This window comes from Pongo pygmaeus, chromosome 9 (genome assembly GCF_028885625.2).
Source record: "Pongo pygmaeus isolate AG05252 chromosome 9, NHGRI_mPonPyg2-v2.0_pri, whole genome shotgun sequence".
NCBI classification, from domain to species: Eukaryota; Metazoa; Chordata; class Mammalia; order Primates; family Hominidae; genus Pongo; species Pongo pygmaeus.
Window position 1 is genome coordinate 119,745,162 of NC_072382.2, and position 20,496 is coordinate 119,765,657.

The window sequence follows — 20,496 nt, forward strand, 5'->3', positions numbered from 1 at the left end:
CCCCAACACATGCACGCGCGCACGCACACACACACACACACGTACACACGGCCGGCCAGGCTACCCGGACCACTTTGATCTGAAGGTACTGGAGGCCCAGAGGGAAGGCAAGGGAGGGGTGGCCGGAGCCCGCTTCCGCCCCAGGACAGTCTCGGGTTGCCCCAGGCGGTAGCCCTGTGGGACAGCGGTTCCCCGTCCGCGGCCTCGGGGGCGGGGCGTCTGTAGGCCACGCCCAGCTGACGTCAGCCCCGCGGGGCGCGGGCGGAGCGGGCGGCGGAGCTGTCAGTCCCAGCCCAAGGGTCGCTGGAGGCGCGCAGGCCGGCTCCGCTCCGGCCCCGGAGGATGCGGCGCGCCCAGGATGCTGCCGTGCCTCGTAGTGCTGCTGGCGGCGCTCCTCAGCCTCCGTCTTGGCTCAGACGCTCATGGTAAGGCCCCGGGACGCGGCCCTTCCCTGCCCTGCCCTCTCCGCGCCCGCTCCGTTAAAGTTCTCCATCCAGTGGAGAGCCCTGGCTGGCTGGCCCTCTGGGGAGAGGGATGCCCGGGTGCCCCCTTACTCTGGCAAACCTGGATCTCAGGCTCACCTGTTGTGGAAGTGGAAGAGGCTGAGATTGACAGGAACTGACGGATTGGGAAGGATAGAGAAGTATGCGCAAGGCCAAACCCCCAACCCGCAAACCTCATCATCCACCCACTTCTAGTTGAGCCGTAAGTTTAGCTCTAGGTTTTTTGCTGTTTAGGTTCAAATGATGGGACTTCTTGTCCCCTTGGGGAATAATTTTGATCTCCTGACTCTCCCTTCTCTTAGTCCTTCAACTAACCTCTGTCTGTCCTTCTCCCATCTCACCTTCATCCCTCACTGATCACCCCGATCTGAACCCCCTTGCTCCACCTGTAGCCCCCAACTCACTCCCACTGCCCCCTGCCTCTCTCCTCCTAACCCAGCCAGTTCAGGCTTCTAACCCAGTTCAGGCTCCCAACCCAGACAGTTCTCCGGCAAGGTTTCTGCAACTAAGAAAAGTAAACCCCAGAAGCAGAATGAAAGAGCCGGGAGCTGGAGGGACCAAGAGCAGAGACAGAGAGCAAGGACCGAAACTGCTTCTTCATGACACCAAAATACAAAGTAAAACATGCAGTCAGCCATTCACGTGATTGAGAGCTGAGTCGGGGATGTGCAGCCCAAATACCACAACGACTCGTTGCATTTTTCACTTTCCGTCTAATGTTTCGAAATCAAGGCACTGACGTGAAGATCAAAGACGGTATAAGAAAGAAAGCAAGAGATAAATGACAGAGTCCTCCCCCCCAAAAAATAAATAAAAAACAGGTGCATGATTAGAGAGATGTCGGGAAGTTAGAAAACTAGGGAGCAGGAGCAGAGTCGCTGTCAAATGGAGAGAACTTAGGGGATCAAGGAGGAGAGAAAGGGAACCAACCAGCTGTTGGCCTTGCACATACTTCAGTCTGCTTGATCAACAAGACTCTTAAAGTAGAAATGATTGTTGCATTCTTACAAAGAAGACAATGCCTTCAGCAGTGTTTCCCATGGTGAATGCTGTGTACTGGGGGTAAAGGGAGAGTAGAGCTAGGAATTGGTATTGAGTATCTTGCCTCGGAACTACGGGTGCCAGCTCTTGTGGGGATGTCCTCAGCCATGTGTAGAGCCAGAGCTGATTTATTCCATCTGTCCTTGCCCAGCCAGAGGTTGGGCATCTGGCTATAGGCAAAGCCCTTCTAGAAACTAGGGAATAAGGCAAGCACTTAGCTTGGGGAGCCCAGGAGACCTACGAAGAGAAGGAGGCAGATGTCAGCAAGCAGGCTATCTGTGTACTTAGTGAGGTGGCTTTGAGCTGGAGCCTGGGCCAAGCCAGGGTGGGGACCAGGTGTGTGGATGGGGCCAAGCCTAGGAATAGTGCTAGAGCAGGGACAGGGATTGGGCAGAGCCAGGGACTAACACATCTGAGAGCTCATTGCCAACTTGCTTAGCCCTCGGCCCCTGCCTTCTTTCCTGGGAGGCATCAGACTCAGCTTGGCTCTTCTCAGCCACCACTGCATCTTCTGATCACAGACAGCACAGGGCAGTGATTTAGGGAGTCACACTAGCTCTAGAATCAGACACATCTGGATTCATGTGCCCACTCTGCCCCTTACGGGGTCCACTGGCCTCGGGCGAGTCATAGCCTCTCTGAACCTCCCTTTCTTCTTTGGTAAAATTGGGGTCATCAATGCCTGCCCCCCCCTCCCAGCTGTGGTACCGACACTCTTCTCCCCAGAGACAGAGCTGCCCAGCCCTCCGTCTGTGTGGTTTGAAGCAGAATTTTTCCACCACATCCTCCACTGGACACCCATCCCAAATCAATCTGAAAGTACCTGCTATGAAGTGGCGCTCCTGAGGTGAGGAAAAGGGAAGAGGGAGGGGGAGGGAGGAGTGAATCCCCGCGCCTTGTCCCCTACTCCCCTAGCATGGGAAGATACCTGCCTTGTTAATGAAGTGAGTGCCTGAGGGCCCCTAACATATAGCCAGCGGTTGACGAGTACTGACTGAGACTCCCATGCTGAGCAACGTGCCGGGAGCTCTGGTGAAAAGGCCAGAGCCTTTGCTCACTCCAGAGTAAGAAAAGCCTTTGTGCCAAGGCTTTTCTCTTTTTTCTTTTGTTTTGTTTTGTTGAGACAGCTTCTTGCTTTGTCACCCAGGCTGGAGTGCAGTGGCGCAATCTCAGCTCACTGCAGCCTCTGCCTCCTGGGTTCAAGCAATTCTCCCACCTCGGCCGCCCAAGTAGCTGGGATTACAGGGGTCCACCACCATGCTTGGTTAATGTTTGCATTTTTAGTAGAGACGGGGTTTCACCATGTTGGCCAGGCTGGTCTCGAACTCCTGACTTCAGGTGATCCACCCGCCTCAGCCTCCCAAAGAGCTGGGATTACAGGCGTGAGCCAGCACCTCCGGCCTCCAAGGCTTTTCTATCTTACTGGAAAAGAAGGAGAAGCATCCACAGTATAGCCAGACAACAGGGGAACCCCAACGACTGCAAAGTCAGCGGGGAGAAGGGAGAGACCGGGCTGTGCTGTAGGAGCTAGCAAGACTTTCTGGAAGAGCTGGGACTACTCGTATTCCTGTCTAAAAATCTTCTAGACCACATGGAAATTGGTACAGGGTCCCAGGACCAAGGGAGACCCCTCACAGTGAGCTGCTGTGGACTAGAAGATATAGCCTGAGGGTTGTCCCAGTTTCTCCCACTGTGGGAGCTCTCTTCCTAGCTTCTTGCGTCTCCCTTAAAGGAGGTAGGATTGAGCACAAGCTCCTTTCCAGTGCCTAACCTGGTATCTCCTCAGGTATGGAATAGAGCCCTGGAACTCCATCTCCAACTGTAGCCAGGCCCTGTCCTACGACCTTACCACAGTGACCCTGGACCTGTACCGCAGCAGTGGCTACCGGGCCAGAGTCCGGGCTGTGGACGGCAGCCGGCACTCCAACTGGACCGTCACCAACACCCGCTTCTCTGTGGATGAAGGTGCTTTTCCTCCCTTGACTTAGAACATGGCTCTGAAGTCCCTTCCAGCCAGGAACTCTAGTCTAGAGCTTTTCTGTCTATTACCATAGCTCACCATGTCTGCCAGCCTCCCTGGCCGGAGAACTAGTTGCCCAAACAGGGCAGGACTTTGGAGAATGTTACATAAGAATAGCCCAAGTTGTTTGAGATTTAAAAGGGAACTAGAGTTGTTTATCCTACAGAAGAGAGGTCTTGGGGTGGGTTGGGGCAGCTGAGTCACCAGGTCCAGGCCCGTGAACTTGTTTTTTCAGGGAGGGTTCAGGGAGAGGAAGCGAATCCATGAACACTCAGCATAGGGCAGCAAGCAGTAGGCAGAATTTGGGTGAGCCCCCTGCTTCTTTAGGGGTGAACACCCAGGGGTCATCCCTTTGAAATGGGAAGTGCTACTAAAGAGAAGTTATGGATCCGTCTCTGGAGAGGGAAGAGGAAAGGATAAGCCCCCAACTCAATGGGATTTTTTCACCCCACCAGTTGGGATTGAGAAAGTTTTGTGTGCATGGAGACCTCGCTCTGTAGGATTCAGAGTTAGAGCTGATGGTCTAGGAGGTCATTGGCTTCCAAATGCCTGCCCACAGGCCACTGCTCAGCTGGTGCAGAAACATTTCCCAGCAAGTGTGTTTAAAATATCTATTTCCAGGGCCCAGCCTCAGAAATTCAGACTAACTGTATCTTGAATGGGCCCAGGGCATCTGTATTTTTTTTTTTTTTAACATTTTGTTCTTCTTTGTATTTTGATTTGAGCAAGGCAATTATAAAAAGACATTTTTGAGGAAATCACGATATTTGTATATGAAATGGTTTTTAGGGCATATTACTAGGTATTTGTTACATGTGATAACAGCATGGTAGTTATATTTACAAAGGTGTGATGTGTGAGAGATACATACTTAAGTAATTAGGAATTAAGTAATACAGTGCTTGGGATTTTCTTTAAAATGCTAAAGTAAATTTCATGGGGGGATATTGATGACCCTCCCCCACCACCAATTACTTCAAAATTGGCCTAGTGTTTGCAATTACTAAAGCTGGGACTTTGGAAATCATTATATTCTCTTCTACTTTTGTGTTTATTGGAAATTTCTATATAAAAATATAATCAATGCAATTTATCACATTAATTATTTAAAAAAGAAAACGACATTTCAAAAGAAGCTAAGCAAAATTAAAGTAGAAAGAAAATGTCCTAACCTGTCGAAAGGTATCTATCTACACATATCTACTGTAAATATTATGCTTAACAGTAAAGTGTTGGGTTGGGCTCAGTGGCTCACGCCTGTAATCCCAGCACTTTGGGAGGCCAAGCGGGGCGGATCACCTGAGGTCAGGAGTTTGAGACCAGCCTGGCTGACAAGGTGAAATCCCATCTCTACTAAAAATACAAAAATTAGCCAGGCATGGTGGCGTGCACCTGTAGTCTCAGCTACTCAGGGAGGCTGAGGCAGGAGAATCACTTGAACTCAGGAGGCAGAGGTTGCAGTGAGCCAAGATCAAGCCATTGCACTCCAGTCTGGGCGACAGAGCGAGACTCTGTCTCAAAAAAACAAACAAATAAACAAAAAATAATAAAGTGTTGAAAACATTTTTTAAAAAAAGTTTTTGTTTCATTTTTAATTGACAAGTAATAATTCTACATGTTTATGGGGTACAGTGTTATGTATACCTTGTGGAATGATCAAATCAAGGTAATTAGAATGTCTGTCACCTCAAATATTTAGCATTTCTTTGTGCCAAAACATTTAAAATATTATCTCTTAGCTATTTTGAAATATACAGTCCATTATTATTACTATAGTCACCTTGCTGTGCAATAGGCACCAGAACTCATTCCTCCTGTCTCACTGTAACTTGGTACCCCTCTCCTTGTTCCCTAGCCACTTCCCCCACCTGCCTCCTTCCAGCCTCTGGTAACCCCTTCTACTCTCTACTTCTATGAATTGAATTCCCAAAGAATTCTACTTAGATTCTATACATAAGTGAGATCTTGTGGTATTTATCTCTTTGCACCTGGCTTATTTCACTCATGATGTCCTCTAGGTCCATCTGTGTTGTCCCAAATGACAGTTTCCTTTTTTTTCGATTTGAGACAAAGTCTTGCTCTGTCACGCAGGCTGGAGTGCAATGGCTTGATCTCATCTCACTTCAACCTCCGCCTCCCGAGTTCAAGAGATTCTCCTGCCTCAGCCTCCTGAGTAGCTGGGATTACAGGCACGTGCCACCACGCCCGGCTAATTTTTGTATTTTTAGTAGAGATGGGGTTTCACCATGCTGGCCAGGCTGGTCTCGGATTCCTGACCTCAAATGATCCACCCGCCTAAGCCTCCCAAAGTGCTAGGATTACAGGCGTGAGCCTCTGGGCCAGGCCTCAGTTTCCTATTTGTCAAGGCTGAATAGGATTCTGTTGTATATACATACCACATTTAAAAAACCCATTCATCCGTTGGTGGGCATTTCCATATCTTGGCTGTTGTGAATAATACTGCAATGAACAGGGGATACAGGTATCTCTTCAATACACTAATTTCAATATCTTTCGATATATACCCAGTAGTGGGAATTGCTGGATCACATGGTAGTTCTATTTTTAGATTTTTGAGGAACATCCATACTGTTTTCCATAATGGCTGAGAAATTCACCACCAGCGACGTGCAAGGGTTTCCCTTTTCACCACATCCTTGCCAACGCTTGTTACTTCCATCTTTTGGATAATAGCCAATCTAACAGGTGTGGAGTGGTATCTCATTGTGGTTTTAATTTGCATTTCTCTGATGATTAGAGATGTTGACCATTTTTTCATGTATCTGTTGGTCATTTGTATGTCTTCTTTTAAATGTCTATTCAAGTCCTTTACCCATTTTAAAAACAGGTTTATTTGTTTTCTTGTTATTAAGTAGTATGAGTTCCTTGTATATTTTGGATATTAACCCCTTATTCAATGTACATTTGTAAATATTTTCCACCCATTCATAGATTGTGTCTTCACTCTAGTAGTTGTTTCTTTTGCTCTGCAGAAGCTCTTTAGTGTGATGCAATCCCATTTGTCTATTTTTGCTTTTGTTGCCTGTGCTTTAGGGATCGTATCCAAGAAATCTTTGCCCAGACCAATGTCTTAGAACTTTGCCCCAGGTTTTCTTCTAGTAGTTTTTATAGTTTCAGGTGTTACATTTGTCTTTAATCCATTTTGTGTTGATTGTTGTGTAAGAGGTGAGACAAAGATCTATTTTCATTGTTCTATTTGTGAATATCCAGTTTTCCCAACACCATTTATTGAAGAGACTATTCTTTTCCCATTGTGTGTTCTTGGCCCCTTTGTTGAAAATCAATTGTGGGTTTATTTCTGGGCTCTCCGTCATATTCCATTGGTTGATGCATCTGATTTTAGGGTATATGTATTTTTAATGTGCTCCCCAAAAAGTCCTTACATTCTGCTGCATTGACAAACCTGTGGCCTAGGTTTTAGGCCTAGGTTCTAATTAAGCTTAACTCTGGAGGCAAAGTCTCAGGGGGGACACCCAGGCCCTCCTCAGCCCTCATGTCTCATGGTATTTCCCCTCATCCTCCACTCCATTTAGTGACTCTGACAGTTGGCAGTGTGAAGCTAGAGATCCACAATGGCTTCATCCTCGGGGAGATTCAGCCCCCCAGGCCCAAGATGGCCCCTGCAAATGACACATATGAAAGCATCTTCAGTCACTTCCGAGAGTATGAGATTGCCATTCGCAAGGTGCCAGGAAACTTCACGGTATGGGGTTCCCCAAGGCCCCAGGGCCAGAGCTCCCTTGGCTTCCCTGTCCCCTGGGCTGGAAGCACCCTTGTGTGCCATTGGGAACTTTGCTTGTGGACTAAAGGGAGGGTCTGGGATGGTGGGTGGGCAGAGGAGGGAGTAGAAACCACCTCAGCCCTCAGAGCTATGCTCTTGTGAGATGCTCCCCAACAGAATTGCCTACTAGGGCAATTGGGCACCCCAGAGCCTTTCTAGATGAAGCAATAAGGCTCTGAGAGGCTGTGTAACCTACCAGAGGGCGCCCCTGTTATGGGAGAGCTGGCATCTGCAAAATCCACCCTCTTTCCTCTCCACCACAGTTGATTCCAGCCCCTTCTGGGAAGATCTTCAGCATCTATAAAACACCGCTTTTTCTTTTAAAATACAAAATAAAATTGTGGTCATTACAGAGATCATGTGCTGCGTTGGTAATTGTGGGGTTTGTTATCTTAGACAAAGGATACTGAAGGGGGTTGGCTGAAATCACCTCTAAAGGCCCACCAGCTCTCAGTGTCCGCGTGCCATGAAATAAAAGGATTTTGTTAATTGCTATCATTTTTGTTTCAGTTCACACACAAGAAAGTAAAACATGAAAACTTCAGCCTCCTAACCTCTGGAGAAGTGGGAGAGTTCTGTGTCCAGGTGAAACCATCTGTCGCTTCCCGAACTAACAAGGGGATGTGGTCTAAAGAGGAGTGCGTCTCCCTCACCAGGCAGTGTGAGTCAGCTGGGCTGCTCTCAGCATGGGGAGGGAGACTGGGAGGGCCTGGTGCAATCCAAAACGCGTGCACCTGGGATGCTGGTGCCAGCCACTGTGTTAGGTGCTGCTTCACATAGCTCTGCATCCTTAATAGGAGAGAGGTCCTACTGTCCTCATTTTAGAGATGAGGGAACTGAGGCTCAGTATTAGCAACTTCCTAGGGTTGCACAGCTAGGACTTGGTGGCAGAACCAGGTCTCTTGGATCTAGGGTCCTCCCACTGGAGCACAGCGGTGTTTCCCAACAACATCCCCCTTCCCCGGGCCATCTTCAGTGAGCTGTGCTAGTTCCTGTTGTTACAGTCTTCTGCTGTTCTTCCTCAGAGCCAGGGATACAAAGGGCTTCTCCTTACTTCCCCTACTCCGCTCTGCTCCTCGACAGAGCTGCTAAAGTCAGCAAATACTGCTCCAGGCTGTCAGTCAGGTGCCGGGGCTGTAGGGGGAGGGAGAGAATAGAGGACGTGGAGGCCACGGTCCTGCCTAGGAGGATCTTGCATCCTGGCTGGGGAGATAAGAGTGTCCACAGAGGAGACTATAACAAGCAACTCTTACTGGACAGCAGATGAGATGTCCAGTGCCCAATGAAACATGCCAACAGTAAGTGCTCTGGGAGGGCCCAGTCTGGTGTGGGCAGAGTCTGGCAAAGATGAAAGTGACTCCTGCTAGATCTGTAACAAATATCAGTTTATGAAGGACACTCAACAGCTCAGTGTCATTTAAGTCTCAATGCAGAGGAAGGCACTAAGTGGGTATCAGGCAGTCTTAAGAGTTTTTCACACATTCATTCACTGATACATGAAATAGTTCCAAATCTCAGCTTTACTACTTTTGAGGTACATTACTTTGGGCAAATTACTTAACTTCTGTGTACTTCAGGATCCTAATCTGTAAAAATGGGGCTGATGATAGTATTTACCTCCTATAAGTATAAAAGTTAAAAGAATCTGATGGTATTGGTACATGGTCAGTGCTGTGTACTTCACAACTACCTTATGAGGTCAGTGGCTCTGAGAGAGTAATTAATTTGTCCACAATTGCACAGCTAGGAAGTGGTGAAGCTGGGACTTGAACCCAGATCTAGCAGCCCCCAGAGCCTCGATTCTTACCTGCTGTACCATCCTGCCTCACTGTTCTGTTTGCTGTGATGGGAGTCGTGTGCAGAAAGCTGGAAGCAGTTAGCACATCTCCTAAGGGAATCCTTCAGGGTGTGGTTTGGAAGGCCAGACAGGGATTCGCAGAAACCTAGACACATCTAGAGCTGTGGCCTGTAGGTTGCCTTGGGCCACTCACTGAATGGTTCCTTACAGTGGCCAATGGATTTCATGGGACCAGAGTCCTATGACCAGAATCACCATGCCCCATGGTGCCAGGCCACAAACACATCTCTCTGGGCCTGCAGATTTCACCGTGACCAACGTCATCATCTTCTTTGCCTTTGTCCTGCTGCTCTCCGGAGTCCTCGCCTACTGCCTGGCCCTCCAGCTGTATGTGCGGCGCCGAAAGAAGCTGCCCAGTGTCCTGGTGAGTCTTGCAAGGAGGTCACTGCCCCGTCCTTCCCAGCCACACCAGAGCTTCCAGGAGGGCAGGGAGCTCTTTTCCTCCCAGCCAGTCCATTGCCTTAGCTCACTTCTGCTCTCAGTCCTGATGTGATTGGGAGATACCTTCATCAAGCACTGTGGGGACAGAGGGAGGAAGTGAGCACGAAGCCCAGTACCGAGAATGTTGCCATCCAGTAGCTCAGATAAGACGCATGGAATCACAAACCTCAATGACCACGAGCCATTTTGATATGATCTACTAGTAGTTGGCGATGGACTAGCCCCTGTGCATTGCATCTCTGATAATGAGGCACAGTTATTATCCCCATTTCGTAAGTGAGGAAACTGAGGCACAGAGAGATTGTTACACATACAGGGCCACACAGCCAGGAAGAGTCAGGGAGGGAAACCACTTTCCTACCGCTAGTGGCCATGGGTGTTCCACAAGAGAGAAAGAAGGAAAGGCCAGATGTGCTGGTCCTCGGGCTTCTGCCAGAGTGGGCCAGGGGAGAGAGGACGCTGGGGGGCGGTGGGGATGCTGGGCCAGTGGAGAGGGGATCTGGCAGGGGGCAGGGAGGGGCTCATGGAGGAGACCAAGCCCTCCTCTCCTCCCAGGGTGTGTCCTCTTGCTACACTGTACTGACAAATGATACATTTGTGGCAAGCCAGACTCCAAAACTCAGCTTGCAAAGATTGGGCAGCATTTTCCAAACCTCAGCCTGGTCTCTGGCCTGGAGTTCAGGCCGCATTGAAGATTGCCCACCATAGCCTCCATAGCTGGCACTATTGTATGATGGCTGAGGGATCAGCTGGGAAGGAACCAGCTCTGTCTGCAAGGCAGGGGCCCCACAACGGGAAGGGGAATCTCCAGAGGGATCCTGGGATCTCTAGGGAAAACGAGACTAGAGACAAGTGCAGTGGCGCAATCTCAGCTCACTTGCAGCCTCACCCCCCGAAGGTTCCAGTGATTCCCCTGCCTTAGCCTCCCGAGTAGCTGGGATTACAGGCATCTGCCACCATGCCTGGCTAATTTTTGTATTTTTAGTAGAGACGGGGTGTTGACCAGGCTGGTCTTGAACTCCTGACCTCCGGTGATACGCCCACCTCGGCCTCCCAAAGTGCTAGGATTATAGGCATTAGCCACCGCGCCCTGCCCCTTCTGTACTTTTGGATCACAGAACTGACTTGTCCTTGAGGGTTTTTTCTCTGCAGGATAAATATAGCCCAATCCCTTCATCTGATGATCGTAGTCATTACCACATGAATAAATTATAATGCACAGAGCACTGACACATTCATTAGTTTGTTCTCATTCATTAGCTTGTTTGATTTGATCTTTCAACAGTTCATCAAGGTAAGTATTATGGGACAAGCAAGGGATTTCAAATCAGGACAGTTGAGGATGAATTCCAGATGTGTTCTTTACTGTTGTGCCAGTTTGTGCAAGTCATTTAACTTCTCTGAGCTTCAGTTTTCTCCTCTAGGAAATAGAGGTAATAATACTTCTCTTACAGAATTATTGGAGGGTAAAGTTCAATTCAACATATATTTATTGAGCACCTTCTATGTACCACACTTTGTTCTAAGCACTGTAGACACATTACAACGTAAGGAGGCAGGTACTGTCATGTTACAGATGAGGAACTAAAGCACAGAGAGGGTAAGTAATTTGGTCAGGGTGACAAAGCTGACAAGAGTCAGAGCTGGGATTTGAACCCATGAAGTCTGGCTCTAGAGGACACATCCTAAATCACCAAGCAATGTGATAGGAATAGGGACTCAACCAATAAGAGCTGCATTTGAATCATCATGTACCAAGGAAATGAGGGCAGATGTGCAACAGTGAGTCAGTGAGTCAGTTGGCAGACCTTAGGAGGGCCTACTGTGTGCCAGCTCAGTTTAGACTGTGGAGACAGGGTAGTAAACAACACTAGACAGTTCCTGCCCTCAAGGAGTTTGTGTTCTTTTGGGAGTGTGGAGTAAGTGAGTGTGTGTATGGTGAGAGACAGAAAACAAGTAAAATAATTCTAGGAACAAAGTGCTAGGAAGAAGTAACAGGGTTAATGTGGAGAGAGTGGCAGGAGTACTGCTTTAGGCAAGGTATTCAGGAAGGCTTTGCTGAAGAAGTGACATCTGAGCTGAGACCTAAACTATGAACAGGACACAGCCATATAAAGTGCCGACAGCATTTCAAGCAGGAGGAAGAGTGTATGCAAAGGCCCCGAGGCAGCACGGTGCTTGACGTGTTCTGGGACAGAAAGAACACCAGTGTGGCTAGGGCAGAGGGGTTATGTGGCTTCCTTAAAACCCTTGGCAATTAACGGAGAGCAGCCCCTTCACTGTGAGTTCCACACTTGTGCCACTGCCCCACACTGCGGCCACCACATTCGTGTGAGTCACTGCTCAGGGAATAGAAAAATTAATTTGGTGTCTTACATCCAGAATTTTAGAAAATGAAATGGGCAGGAGGGCATAGACTGGGATACAATAGAATAAGAACTGCAGAAATATTGTGGCACAGCTCATAATGATGAGTATTATTTTGTGAAACTGGTTTCAGTTATTTACATACGGGTTATATATACAAGTCATTATGCAACTTATTTCTGATTTTGAGTCATAGTCAAAAAAGTTTGAAACATGCTTCTAGGTGGGTCTAGCCTGCTTTCAGGTTTGAAAGGCACTGTGGATGGAGCCACCTGAGAGTTTTCACCATGCTCAGCAGACCCTGGTTCTGCCCGTTACTCCATCTGGGCCTGAGAATACAAGTTTCTTGTGTATCTGGCCTGAGCCAAACTGGGAATTGCATTAGGAGGAAAGCTGGATTCGAAAACAAAACAGAATACATTGCAGTGTAATTAAGACTGTAGTCCCCTCTGTTGAGCTCTCCTCCTGGGCCTGGCCTTCCCTGGCAGCACTGGGATGGGTGCTGGAAGGTGACTCCTGCCTCTCTCACTCTGCCCTCTCTCCCCCAGCTCTTCAAGAAGCCCAACCCCTTCATCTTCATCAGCCAGCGTCCCTCCCCAGAGACCCAAGACACCATCCACCCGCTTGATGAGGAGGCCTTCCTGAAGGTGTCCCCAGAGCTGAGGAACTCGGACCTGCACGGCAGCACAGACAGTGGCTTTGGCAGCACAAAGCCATCCCTGCAGACTGAAGAGCCCCAGTTCCTCCTCCCTGCCCCTCCCCCCCAGGCTGACAGAACGCTGGGAAACGGGGAGCTCCCTGTGCTGGGGGACAGCTGCAGTGGTGGCAGCAGCAATAGCACAGACAGCGGGATCTGCCTGCAGGAGCCCAGCCTGAGCCCCAGCACAGGGCCCACCTGGGAGCAGCAGGTGGGGAGCAACAGCAGGGGCCAGGATGACAGTGGCATTGGCCTAGTTCAAAACTCTAAGGGCCGGGCTGGGGACACACAGCGTGGCTCAGCCTTGGGCCACCACAGTCCCCCAGAGCCTGAGGTGCCTGGGGAAGAAGACCCAGCTGCTGTGGCATTCCTGGGCTACCTGAGGCAGACCAGATACGCTGAAGAGAAGGCAACCAAGACAGGCTGCCTGGAGGAAGAATCGCCCTTGACAGATGGCCTTGGCCCCAAATTCGGGAGATGCCTGGATGATGAGGCAGGCTTGCATCCACCAGCCCTGGCCAAGGGCTATTTGAAACAGGATCCTCTAGAAATGACTCTGGCTTCCTCAGGGGCCCCAACTGGACAGTGGAACCAGCCCACTGAGGAATGGTCACTCCTGGCCTTGAGCAGCTGCAGTGACCTGGGAACATCTGACTGGAGCTTTGCCCATGACCTTGCCCCTCTAGGCTGTGTGGCAGCCCCAGGTGGTCTCCTGGGCAGCTTTAACTCAGACCTGGTCACCCTGCCCCTCATCTCTAGCCTGCAGTCAAGTGAGTGACTCAGGCTGAGAGGGTGCTTTTGATTTTAGCCGTGCCTGCTCCTCTGCCTGGACCAGGAGGAGGGCCCCCAGGGCAGAAGTAAGGCACGAGGCAGTCTGGGCACTTTTCTGCAAGTCCACTGGGGCCGGCCCCAGCCAGGCCCTGCAGGGCTGGTCAGGGTGCCTAGGGCAGGAGGAGGCCAACTCACTGAACTAGTGCAGGGTATGTGGGTGGCACTGACCTGTTCTGTTGACTGGGGCCCTGCAGACTCTGGCAGAGCTGAGAAGGGCAGGGACCTTCTCCCTCCTTGGAACTCTTTCCTGTATCATAAATGGAAGCTTCAGGGCCTTGCTGCTGGGGTCATTTTTAGGGGAAAAAGGAGGATATGAAGGCCGAGTTTGATCTCTGGGATGGTCACATGGGGAACATCCCCTCATCAGGCCTCTGAGGCAGGAAGCTTGTCACTGGAAGATCTTAAGGTATATATTTTCTGGACACTCAAACGCATCATAATGGATTCACTGGGGGGAGACAGAGGGAGCTGAGACCCTGGATGGGGCTTCCAGCTCAGAACCCGTCGCTCTGGTGGGTACCTCTGGTGCCCATCTGCAAATATCTCCCTCTCTCCAGCAAATGGAGTAGCATCCCCCTGGGGCACTGGCTGTGGCCAAGCCACTCACATCCCCACCTTGCTGCCCCACCATCTTGCTGACAACTTCCAGAGAAGCCATGGTTTTTTGTGTTGGTCATAACTCAGCCCTTTGGGCGGCCTCTGGGCTTGGGCACCAGCTCATGCCAGCCCCAAAGGGTCAGGGTTGGAGGCCTGTGCTTGTGTTTGCTGCTAATGTCCAGCTACAGACCCAGAGGATAAGCCACTGGGCACTGGGCTGGGGTCCCTGCCTTCTTGGTGTTCAGCTGTGTGACTTTGGACTAGCCACTTGTCAGAGGGCCTTAATCTCCCATCTGTGAAACAAGGACTCCACCTTTAGGGGACCCTCCATGTTTGCTGGGTATTAGCCAAGCTGGCCCTGGGAGAATGTAGATACTGTCCATGGACTACCAAGCTGGCTTGATCCTCATGCCAGAGGCTAACAGATCCAATGGGAGTCTATGGTGTCACGCCAAGACAGTATCAGACACGGCCCCAGAAGGGGGCATTATGGGCCCTGCCTCCCCATAGGCCATTTGGAATCTGTCTTCACACAAAGGCAGTTCAGTCCACAGGCGTGGAAGCTGTGAGGGGACAGGCCTGTGCGTGCCATCCAGAGTCATCTCTGAGCCCTACCTTTCTCTGGAGCATTCTGAAAACAGACATTCTGGCCCAGGGAATCCAGCCATGACCCCCGCCCTTCTGCCAAAGTGCTCTTAGGTACCAGTCTGGTAACTGAACTCCTTCTGGAGACAGGCTTGAGGGAAGATTCCTCAGGGTTCCCTTGAAAGCTTTATTTATTTATTTTGTTCATTTATTTATTGGAGAGGCAGCATTGCACAGTGAAAGAATTCTGGATATCTCAGCAGCCCCAAAGTTCTAGCTCTGACTCTGCTGTTTCCAGTGATATGACCTTGGGGAAGTCATTTATCGTCTTGGAGCCTCAGTTTCCTCATCTGCAGAATAATGACTGACTTGTCTAGTTCATAGGGATGTGAGGTTCTGCTGAGGAAATGGGTATGAATGTACCTTGAACACAAAGCTCTGTCAATGAGTGATACATGTTTTTTATTCCAATAAATTGTCAAGACCACAGGAATCGTGTGAAACCAGTGAGATTGCTGATGGCACAGTGGCTCATGGAGGACTCGGTTGTTGATAATGAGGAGGGTAATAATGGGTGGGATGTGTGATGTCACTTTAAGGAAACAAGGCTGAGGACTCAGGCTTAAATCTGACAGACCCAGGGAGTCCTCGTGCTACCTGTATGGTGACCTTGGGCCCATTACTTATCCTCTCCAAGTTTTCATTTCCCCACCTGTTACGTGGAGTTGACAACTCCCCATGAGGATGTTGTGAGGTGTAAATGAAATTGCACATAAAAAGTTTAACATGGTGCCAGGCATGTGGTGGTCCCCATGTGCCACTAGCTGTCATTGGCTGTTGAGGCTGTAAAGAGAAATGGACAGCTTTTCTTGGAAACAGGTGAAAATGAAAGCGATAAGGAGTGTGCAGCGGGGCTCTTTCAGAAGACAGAAAAGGAAGAGGTGGAAAGCACAATGCAGTGTTTTGGATGTGAGTTCTGACAATGTGGAGAGAAGAACCTGGAAACCCCTCCTTTCCAGGAAGACAGAAAACTGGACCTCCCTGGAGCTCTGTTCCCAGAGCCCTGTCCCTGGCTCCCCTTGCCCAGGAGGCGTGTCCCAGCGGTGGTTCTCCTAAGTGCGGAAGCCATCTGCACTCTATTCTAGAAGCAGCCTGCTCCTTCCATGAAAAACCCCATGTGGGTTTGAATTTCTCCCCGTGCTCAGCCCAGTAGGTAGAACAAACCCAGGCCCGCGGCCTGAGCTTCCTGGGTGTGCTTTTCTCTTCGTCCTACCTGAATCCCCTAGAAGGTGACTGGGGACACCTCACCTCTTTTCCCCTGTGTCATCTCCAATCTTGCCTCACCCCGTTCATTCTGAGAAAATAACTAGTTCTGAGGAAGTGCTGATCCTATCATCTTCAGAGAACTTGACTAATATCACACCATTTCAGACCTGCTCAGGCTTTTGCCCTAGAGCCCTCCTTGTCAATATTGGAAAGAAAAGTAGTGTTGGTCACTTTCTCCCGGAAATGAGGTGTTAACGATGGCTTCTTCCCCATAGAAAAGGCCCCTGAGGTCTAAATATAAAGATTCAGAGAGTAAAAGGAATTACATTCAAGGAACTGCAGCCAGTTTGGTTGGATACAACAGATCAAGGAGCAGCTTGCAGGACAGAAGGAAGTCAGAAGACGCAGCCCTTGGTGCAAGCCCTGCCTGCTCCGTTTCTGTGGAATGAGTAGGAGTTTGCGCTGGTTCACCTCTGCTTTGAGGCTGCTCTGTAACCACTCACCACAGATAGGCCCTTGGGAGAAACTGAGCGAGTCCTTCCAAGCAGCCGGGGCTGATGAGACACTTGCAGATTTCTTGGGAATTTGGATTACGGTCCGCAACAGAAGGCCCCGGCTGTTCTTCAACTGAGCAATCTCCTTCAAGGGCTTTGCCAAGCTGAGGAATGCGTAATGCTGTCTTTCTGTGAGCTAATGGAACTTCCTCTTAGTACAGAGAGGGGGTAAATGGGCCACCAGTGAGTGAAGAGGAAATTCAATAAACTGTGTTTTCCCAACTTTGTAAATAGCTATAGTCAGAGTGTGCCTTGTCTACCCAGCATATATCCATCCCCCCACCTCAGTGTTCACACTTTCACAGAAGACACACAGTCCCTAGGAAGCTGGGTCCCACCCCCAGAGCCCATGCTGCTCTGCTGGGTGGAAGGTCTCTGAGCCCCACATGGGAACAGCACAGCAAGGGAAGCTGTAGGCCGTGACCACCTGGGACCACTGACAGGTCTGCTGCCTAAGTGGCAGGTCCGGGCAGTCAGGGCTGATTTGATCAAGCCTCAACCTAGAGGACCCTAGATACTAGGAAGCTTGACTCATTCATTTCCTGTTGTGCTCATGGGTTAAAAAAGCAAACCCACAGTTTTGGGTTTGAAGTAAACCCAACTTAAAATTAAATGCATTGTTATTAATGACACACAGCACATTTTCCCACTATCATCTCGATCCTAACTTCACTTCATTTCCCATAAACCTCCAAAAAGCGTTGTGGGACCCAATAAACACTCTGCCGAGGAAGGATTGAGTAGGATAAAACTTGTGTTTTAAGAATATGGCTCTATCCAAAGCATCAGACATGAATCAGAAAGGATGGGGCAGGAGGCAGAGAGACCTGGCTGGAGACTTTTATTGTAGTCAGCATTTCATTTTGTCAAGAAACATTATGAAGCACCTGTTATGTGTTGGACATGGTGTGCAGCCCTGGGTACAGAGTGGTGAACCAAACAAGCATGGCTTCATGGAGCCTGTCATCTGGTTATGAAGATAAACACCAAGCAAATAAACACAACAAATGTATTACTACAATCAGTGATAAGTGGTGTGAAAGAAACTAGTATTCCACATGAAGGATGAGGCAGGAGGCAGAGAAACAGGGTAGGAGTCTGTCTTAGGCTGGGCTACTATAACAAAACACCATGGACTGGGTGGCTTAAACAACAGACATTCATCTCTCACAGTTCTGGAGGTGGGGAAGTGCAGGATCAAGGTGCCAGCTGAGTGAGTTCCCTGGGAGGGCTCTCTTCCTGGCCTGGAGACGGCCTCCTTCTTGCTGTGGCCTTACACGGTGGAGATAAAGAGCTCTGGTCTCTCTTCCACTTTCTTACAAGGGCACTAATCCCATCATGGAGGCCCCATCCTCATGACCTCATGTAAACCAATTACCTCCCAGAGGCCTCACCTCCAAATACCATCATATTGGGAGTGACAGCTTCAACATGAATTTGGGGAAGACAAAAATATTCAGTTCATAAGAGAGGCTTATACAATAGTCTAATCAAATGACAGTATTGAGCAGGGGCAGTGGGAACAGAGAGAAAGGGACAGACTCAAAGACATTTTAAAGGAAGAGTTATCAAAATGGGGCGACAGGCTGGAGTGAAAGAAGGAGGTCTCAGAAGTGCTGGTCACACTTGAACCCAATGATGAGAAAAGCGAAATACGGACATGGAAGGGAGACACAGGTGTGGAGGGAGAGGGGAGATGATGAGTTCTGGCTTAATAATGACAAGTCATCCAAGAAAAGGTCTTTCAGCAATTGGCAAGCCTGGCCTGGATCTGTGAGGCTCAGGGCTAGGGACTCCTATGTGAGAGTGAATGAGCCCATAGCCCTTAGTGTGAAGGTAAGGACGCCGGCTTGGAGAAGATCCCCAAACCCCTGCAGCCAATACACAGAATATTCACGCGATGACTTCCTGCCTTGAGGAAAAGCAGGCTGCCATCCCTTCAACTCATCGAGTCACAGGAGCCATGGCTGTGTTTGGCATCTGTCTTGCAGAGCCCAGTCAGGAGCCTCACTGGGGCTCCTTGGTCAATCATAGCCCATCATCAAGGGTGCAGCTGAGGGGTCCCTTTAGTAAGTTGTCCAATCTGTAGAACTGAGAGGCTCAGGGAGGGGTACAGACTAGTACATGATCTGCAAAGGCCTGGGTGTAGGGTGCCACACATGTCTACCTCTACCCACATGGGGCAGAAGGGCATGGTGGAGATTAAGACCTCACAATGACACTGGGGAGAACAGGAACATTCTTCAGGATCCTACTATCTGGTCACCCCAGCCCTGGAAGTGACCCTTGCCCTCCACCTCCCCACATCCCCTCTACCTGTCCCCTAAGGCAGAGTTTCTCAGAAGATTGCCTCTATCAGAATTACTGGGGAATATTTGTCTTCCTAAGCTGCTCCCCAAGGCCCAGAATTTCTGAATGCCGGTTGCCAAGGACCTGCTAGGGAAACAACTTACAGCGACCACACTGCAGGTGATTCCAGCACACACTGAGTCACCTCTTTAAGGAACAACCTGATGATTCACTGCTTGTTCTATTAAAATCAGTCCTTTTTCTCCCCACTGCCCCCTACTTGTTATCACCCAGTCCACACCTTTAAGTGTTATCTGGATGCTGGTGGCTTCCAAATGTCCAAACAGGGTTTCTCTCCAAAACTCGATCCAGCTGCCTCATCAGCAGCTCCGTCTAGCATACATCTCAAAATTATAGTGTCTACAACAGAGCTCATGATTCCCCCGACACTCCTTCCTCCCCTAGTCTTCCCCACCTGATAAATGTCACCACCCTTCCCCTAGTTTAGGCCAAAAATCCAGGAGTCAGCCCTTCCTGCCCCATCTAACTCCTTAGTAAGTCCTATCAGCTCTACCTTCCAGACAGATGGTGAATCCAATCCAATCACTTGTCACCACCTCCCACTGTCATCTGGTCAAATTCGTCTTCACCTCTCCCCTGGACCACCATGAGGCTCTGTCTTGCTCGTCTGCATCCACTCCTGCTCTCTCAGTCTAATCTCCATACTGCAGTCCTCCTGATGCAGTGCACAGGGCTACATGGGCTCCCCCAGAACTGGAGGAGCTGGGCAGTAAGCAGATGGCAGGCAGTGGGCACTGGAGACGAGACTTTGTCAGGCCAGGAGGACGGGAGGCACCGACTATACGGGCTGTCATGGGGATGTGCACAGGGCTCGATGGCGTGTGGAGAGCGGGCATTTGGCCCAGCTGGCGCTTTCTGGGAGGCCTCCTTGGGGAAGACAAGCCAAGGGTTCTGAAAACTTCCTGGCCAGCACCACCTTCTCTCCCATCCTTCACAATCAACTTTTTGAAAGAATTGAAAGACTCACTGACTCCACTTCCAACTGCTTCTGCAGCACTGACAGCTCCGGGGACACCCCGCACATGGTATGCTATAATATACGAATGGCTGAATGGACTGCCACAGCAAGCTTGTTGGTCTGGAAATGCTCCAAGGGCGAACAGGAAGAGGCAACAGCCCCAGGGAGTAGAAAGAATGCTCAGCCACTTTCTGTTCTCTCCACATGAAACTGTCATGTCAGTTCCGGGCCTCAGTCTTCTCATCTGTGAAATGGACAGAGTAGTCTTCAAGTTGACTTCTTTAATTAGTGTCCTGGGCACATTGCTATCCCTGAGTGTGCTACATGCAGTACTGACTGTAGGCTCCTGGGCAGCAGAAACCCCTCTAATTTCTCTCTGTGTCCTTTGCACCCAATCAATGCCTAACACATTGCAATGGGTGCTCAATAAATTTTGATGAATAAATGAATGCATGGATGAATGAATTTCTTCCATTTGTGGGAAGGAACTTGAAGAAGCATAGTATCCAAACATGAGAAGGCAACAGTGGTGATGGTAGCTTGTGGCTGAACAGATATTTGGGAGGCATTTAGACTGAGCATAAAGAAAAGCAGGCTGTATATAAC

At 49.6% G+C, this 20,496-nt stretch overlaps 2 protein-coding genes across 4 annotated transcripts in view; one reads left to right on the top strand and one right to left on the bottom strand.

The window, feature by feature from the left end:
* Positions 1 to 281: 281 nt before the first annotated feature.
* On the top strand, positions 282 to 15,441 carry IL10RA (interleukin 10 receptor subunit alpha). Of its 2 annotated transcripts, none has more exons than XM_054440035.2 (7): positions 282 to 425; positions 2,244 to 2,391; positions 3,331 to 3,509; positions 7,119 to 7,288; positions 7,877 to 8,027; positions 9,467 to 9,588; positions 12,581 to 15,441. In XM_054440035.2, the coding sequence occupies exons 1-7, from the start codon at positions 359 to 361 to the stop codon at positions 13,505 to 13,507; spliced, it is 1,764 nt and encodes a 587-aa protein (XP_054296010.1). In that variant the 5' UTR covers positions 282 to 358; the 3' UTR covers positions 13,508 to 15,441. The 2 variants fall into 2 exon arrangements, with proteins under 2 accessions (XP_054296010.1, XP_054296011.1); XM_054440036.2 differs by having other exon boundaries at positions 2,271 to 2,391; positions 12,581 to 15,437.
* A 2,357-nt stretch (positions 15,442 to 17,798) lies between these two features.
* Positions 17,799 to 20,496, bottom strand: part of SMIM35 (small integral membrane protein 35) — an 86,677-nt gene continuing 83,979 nt past the window's right edge. For both annotated transcript variants that reach the window (XM_054440706.2, XM_054440703.2), the window contains one exon: positions 17,799 to 20,134. The gene's annotated coding sequence lies outside the window, so the exon portion shown is untranslated. The remainder of the gene's footprint in view (positions 20,135 to 20,496) is intronic.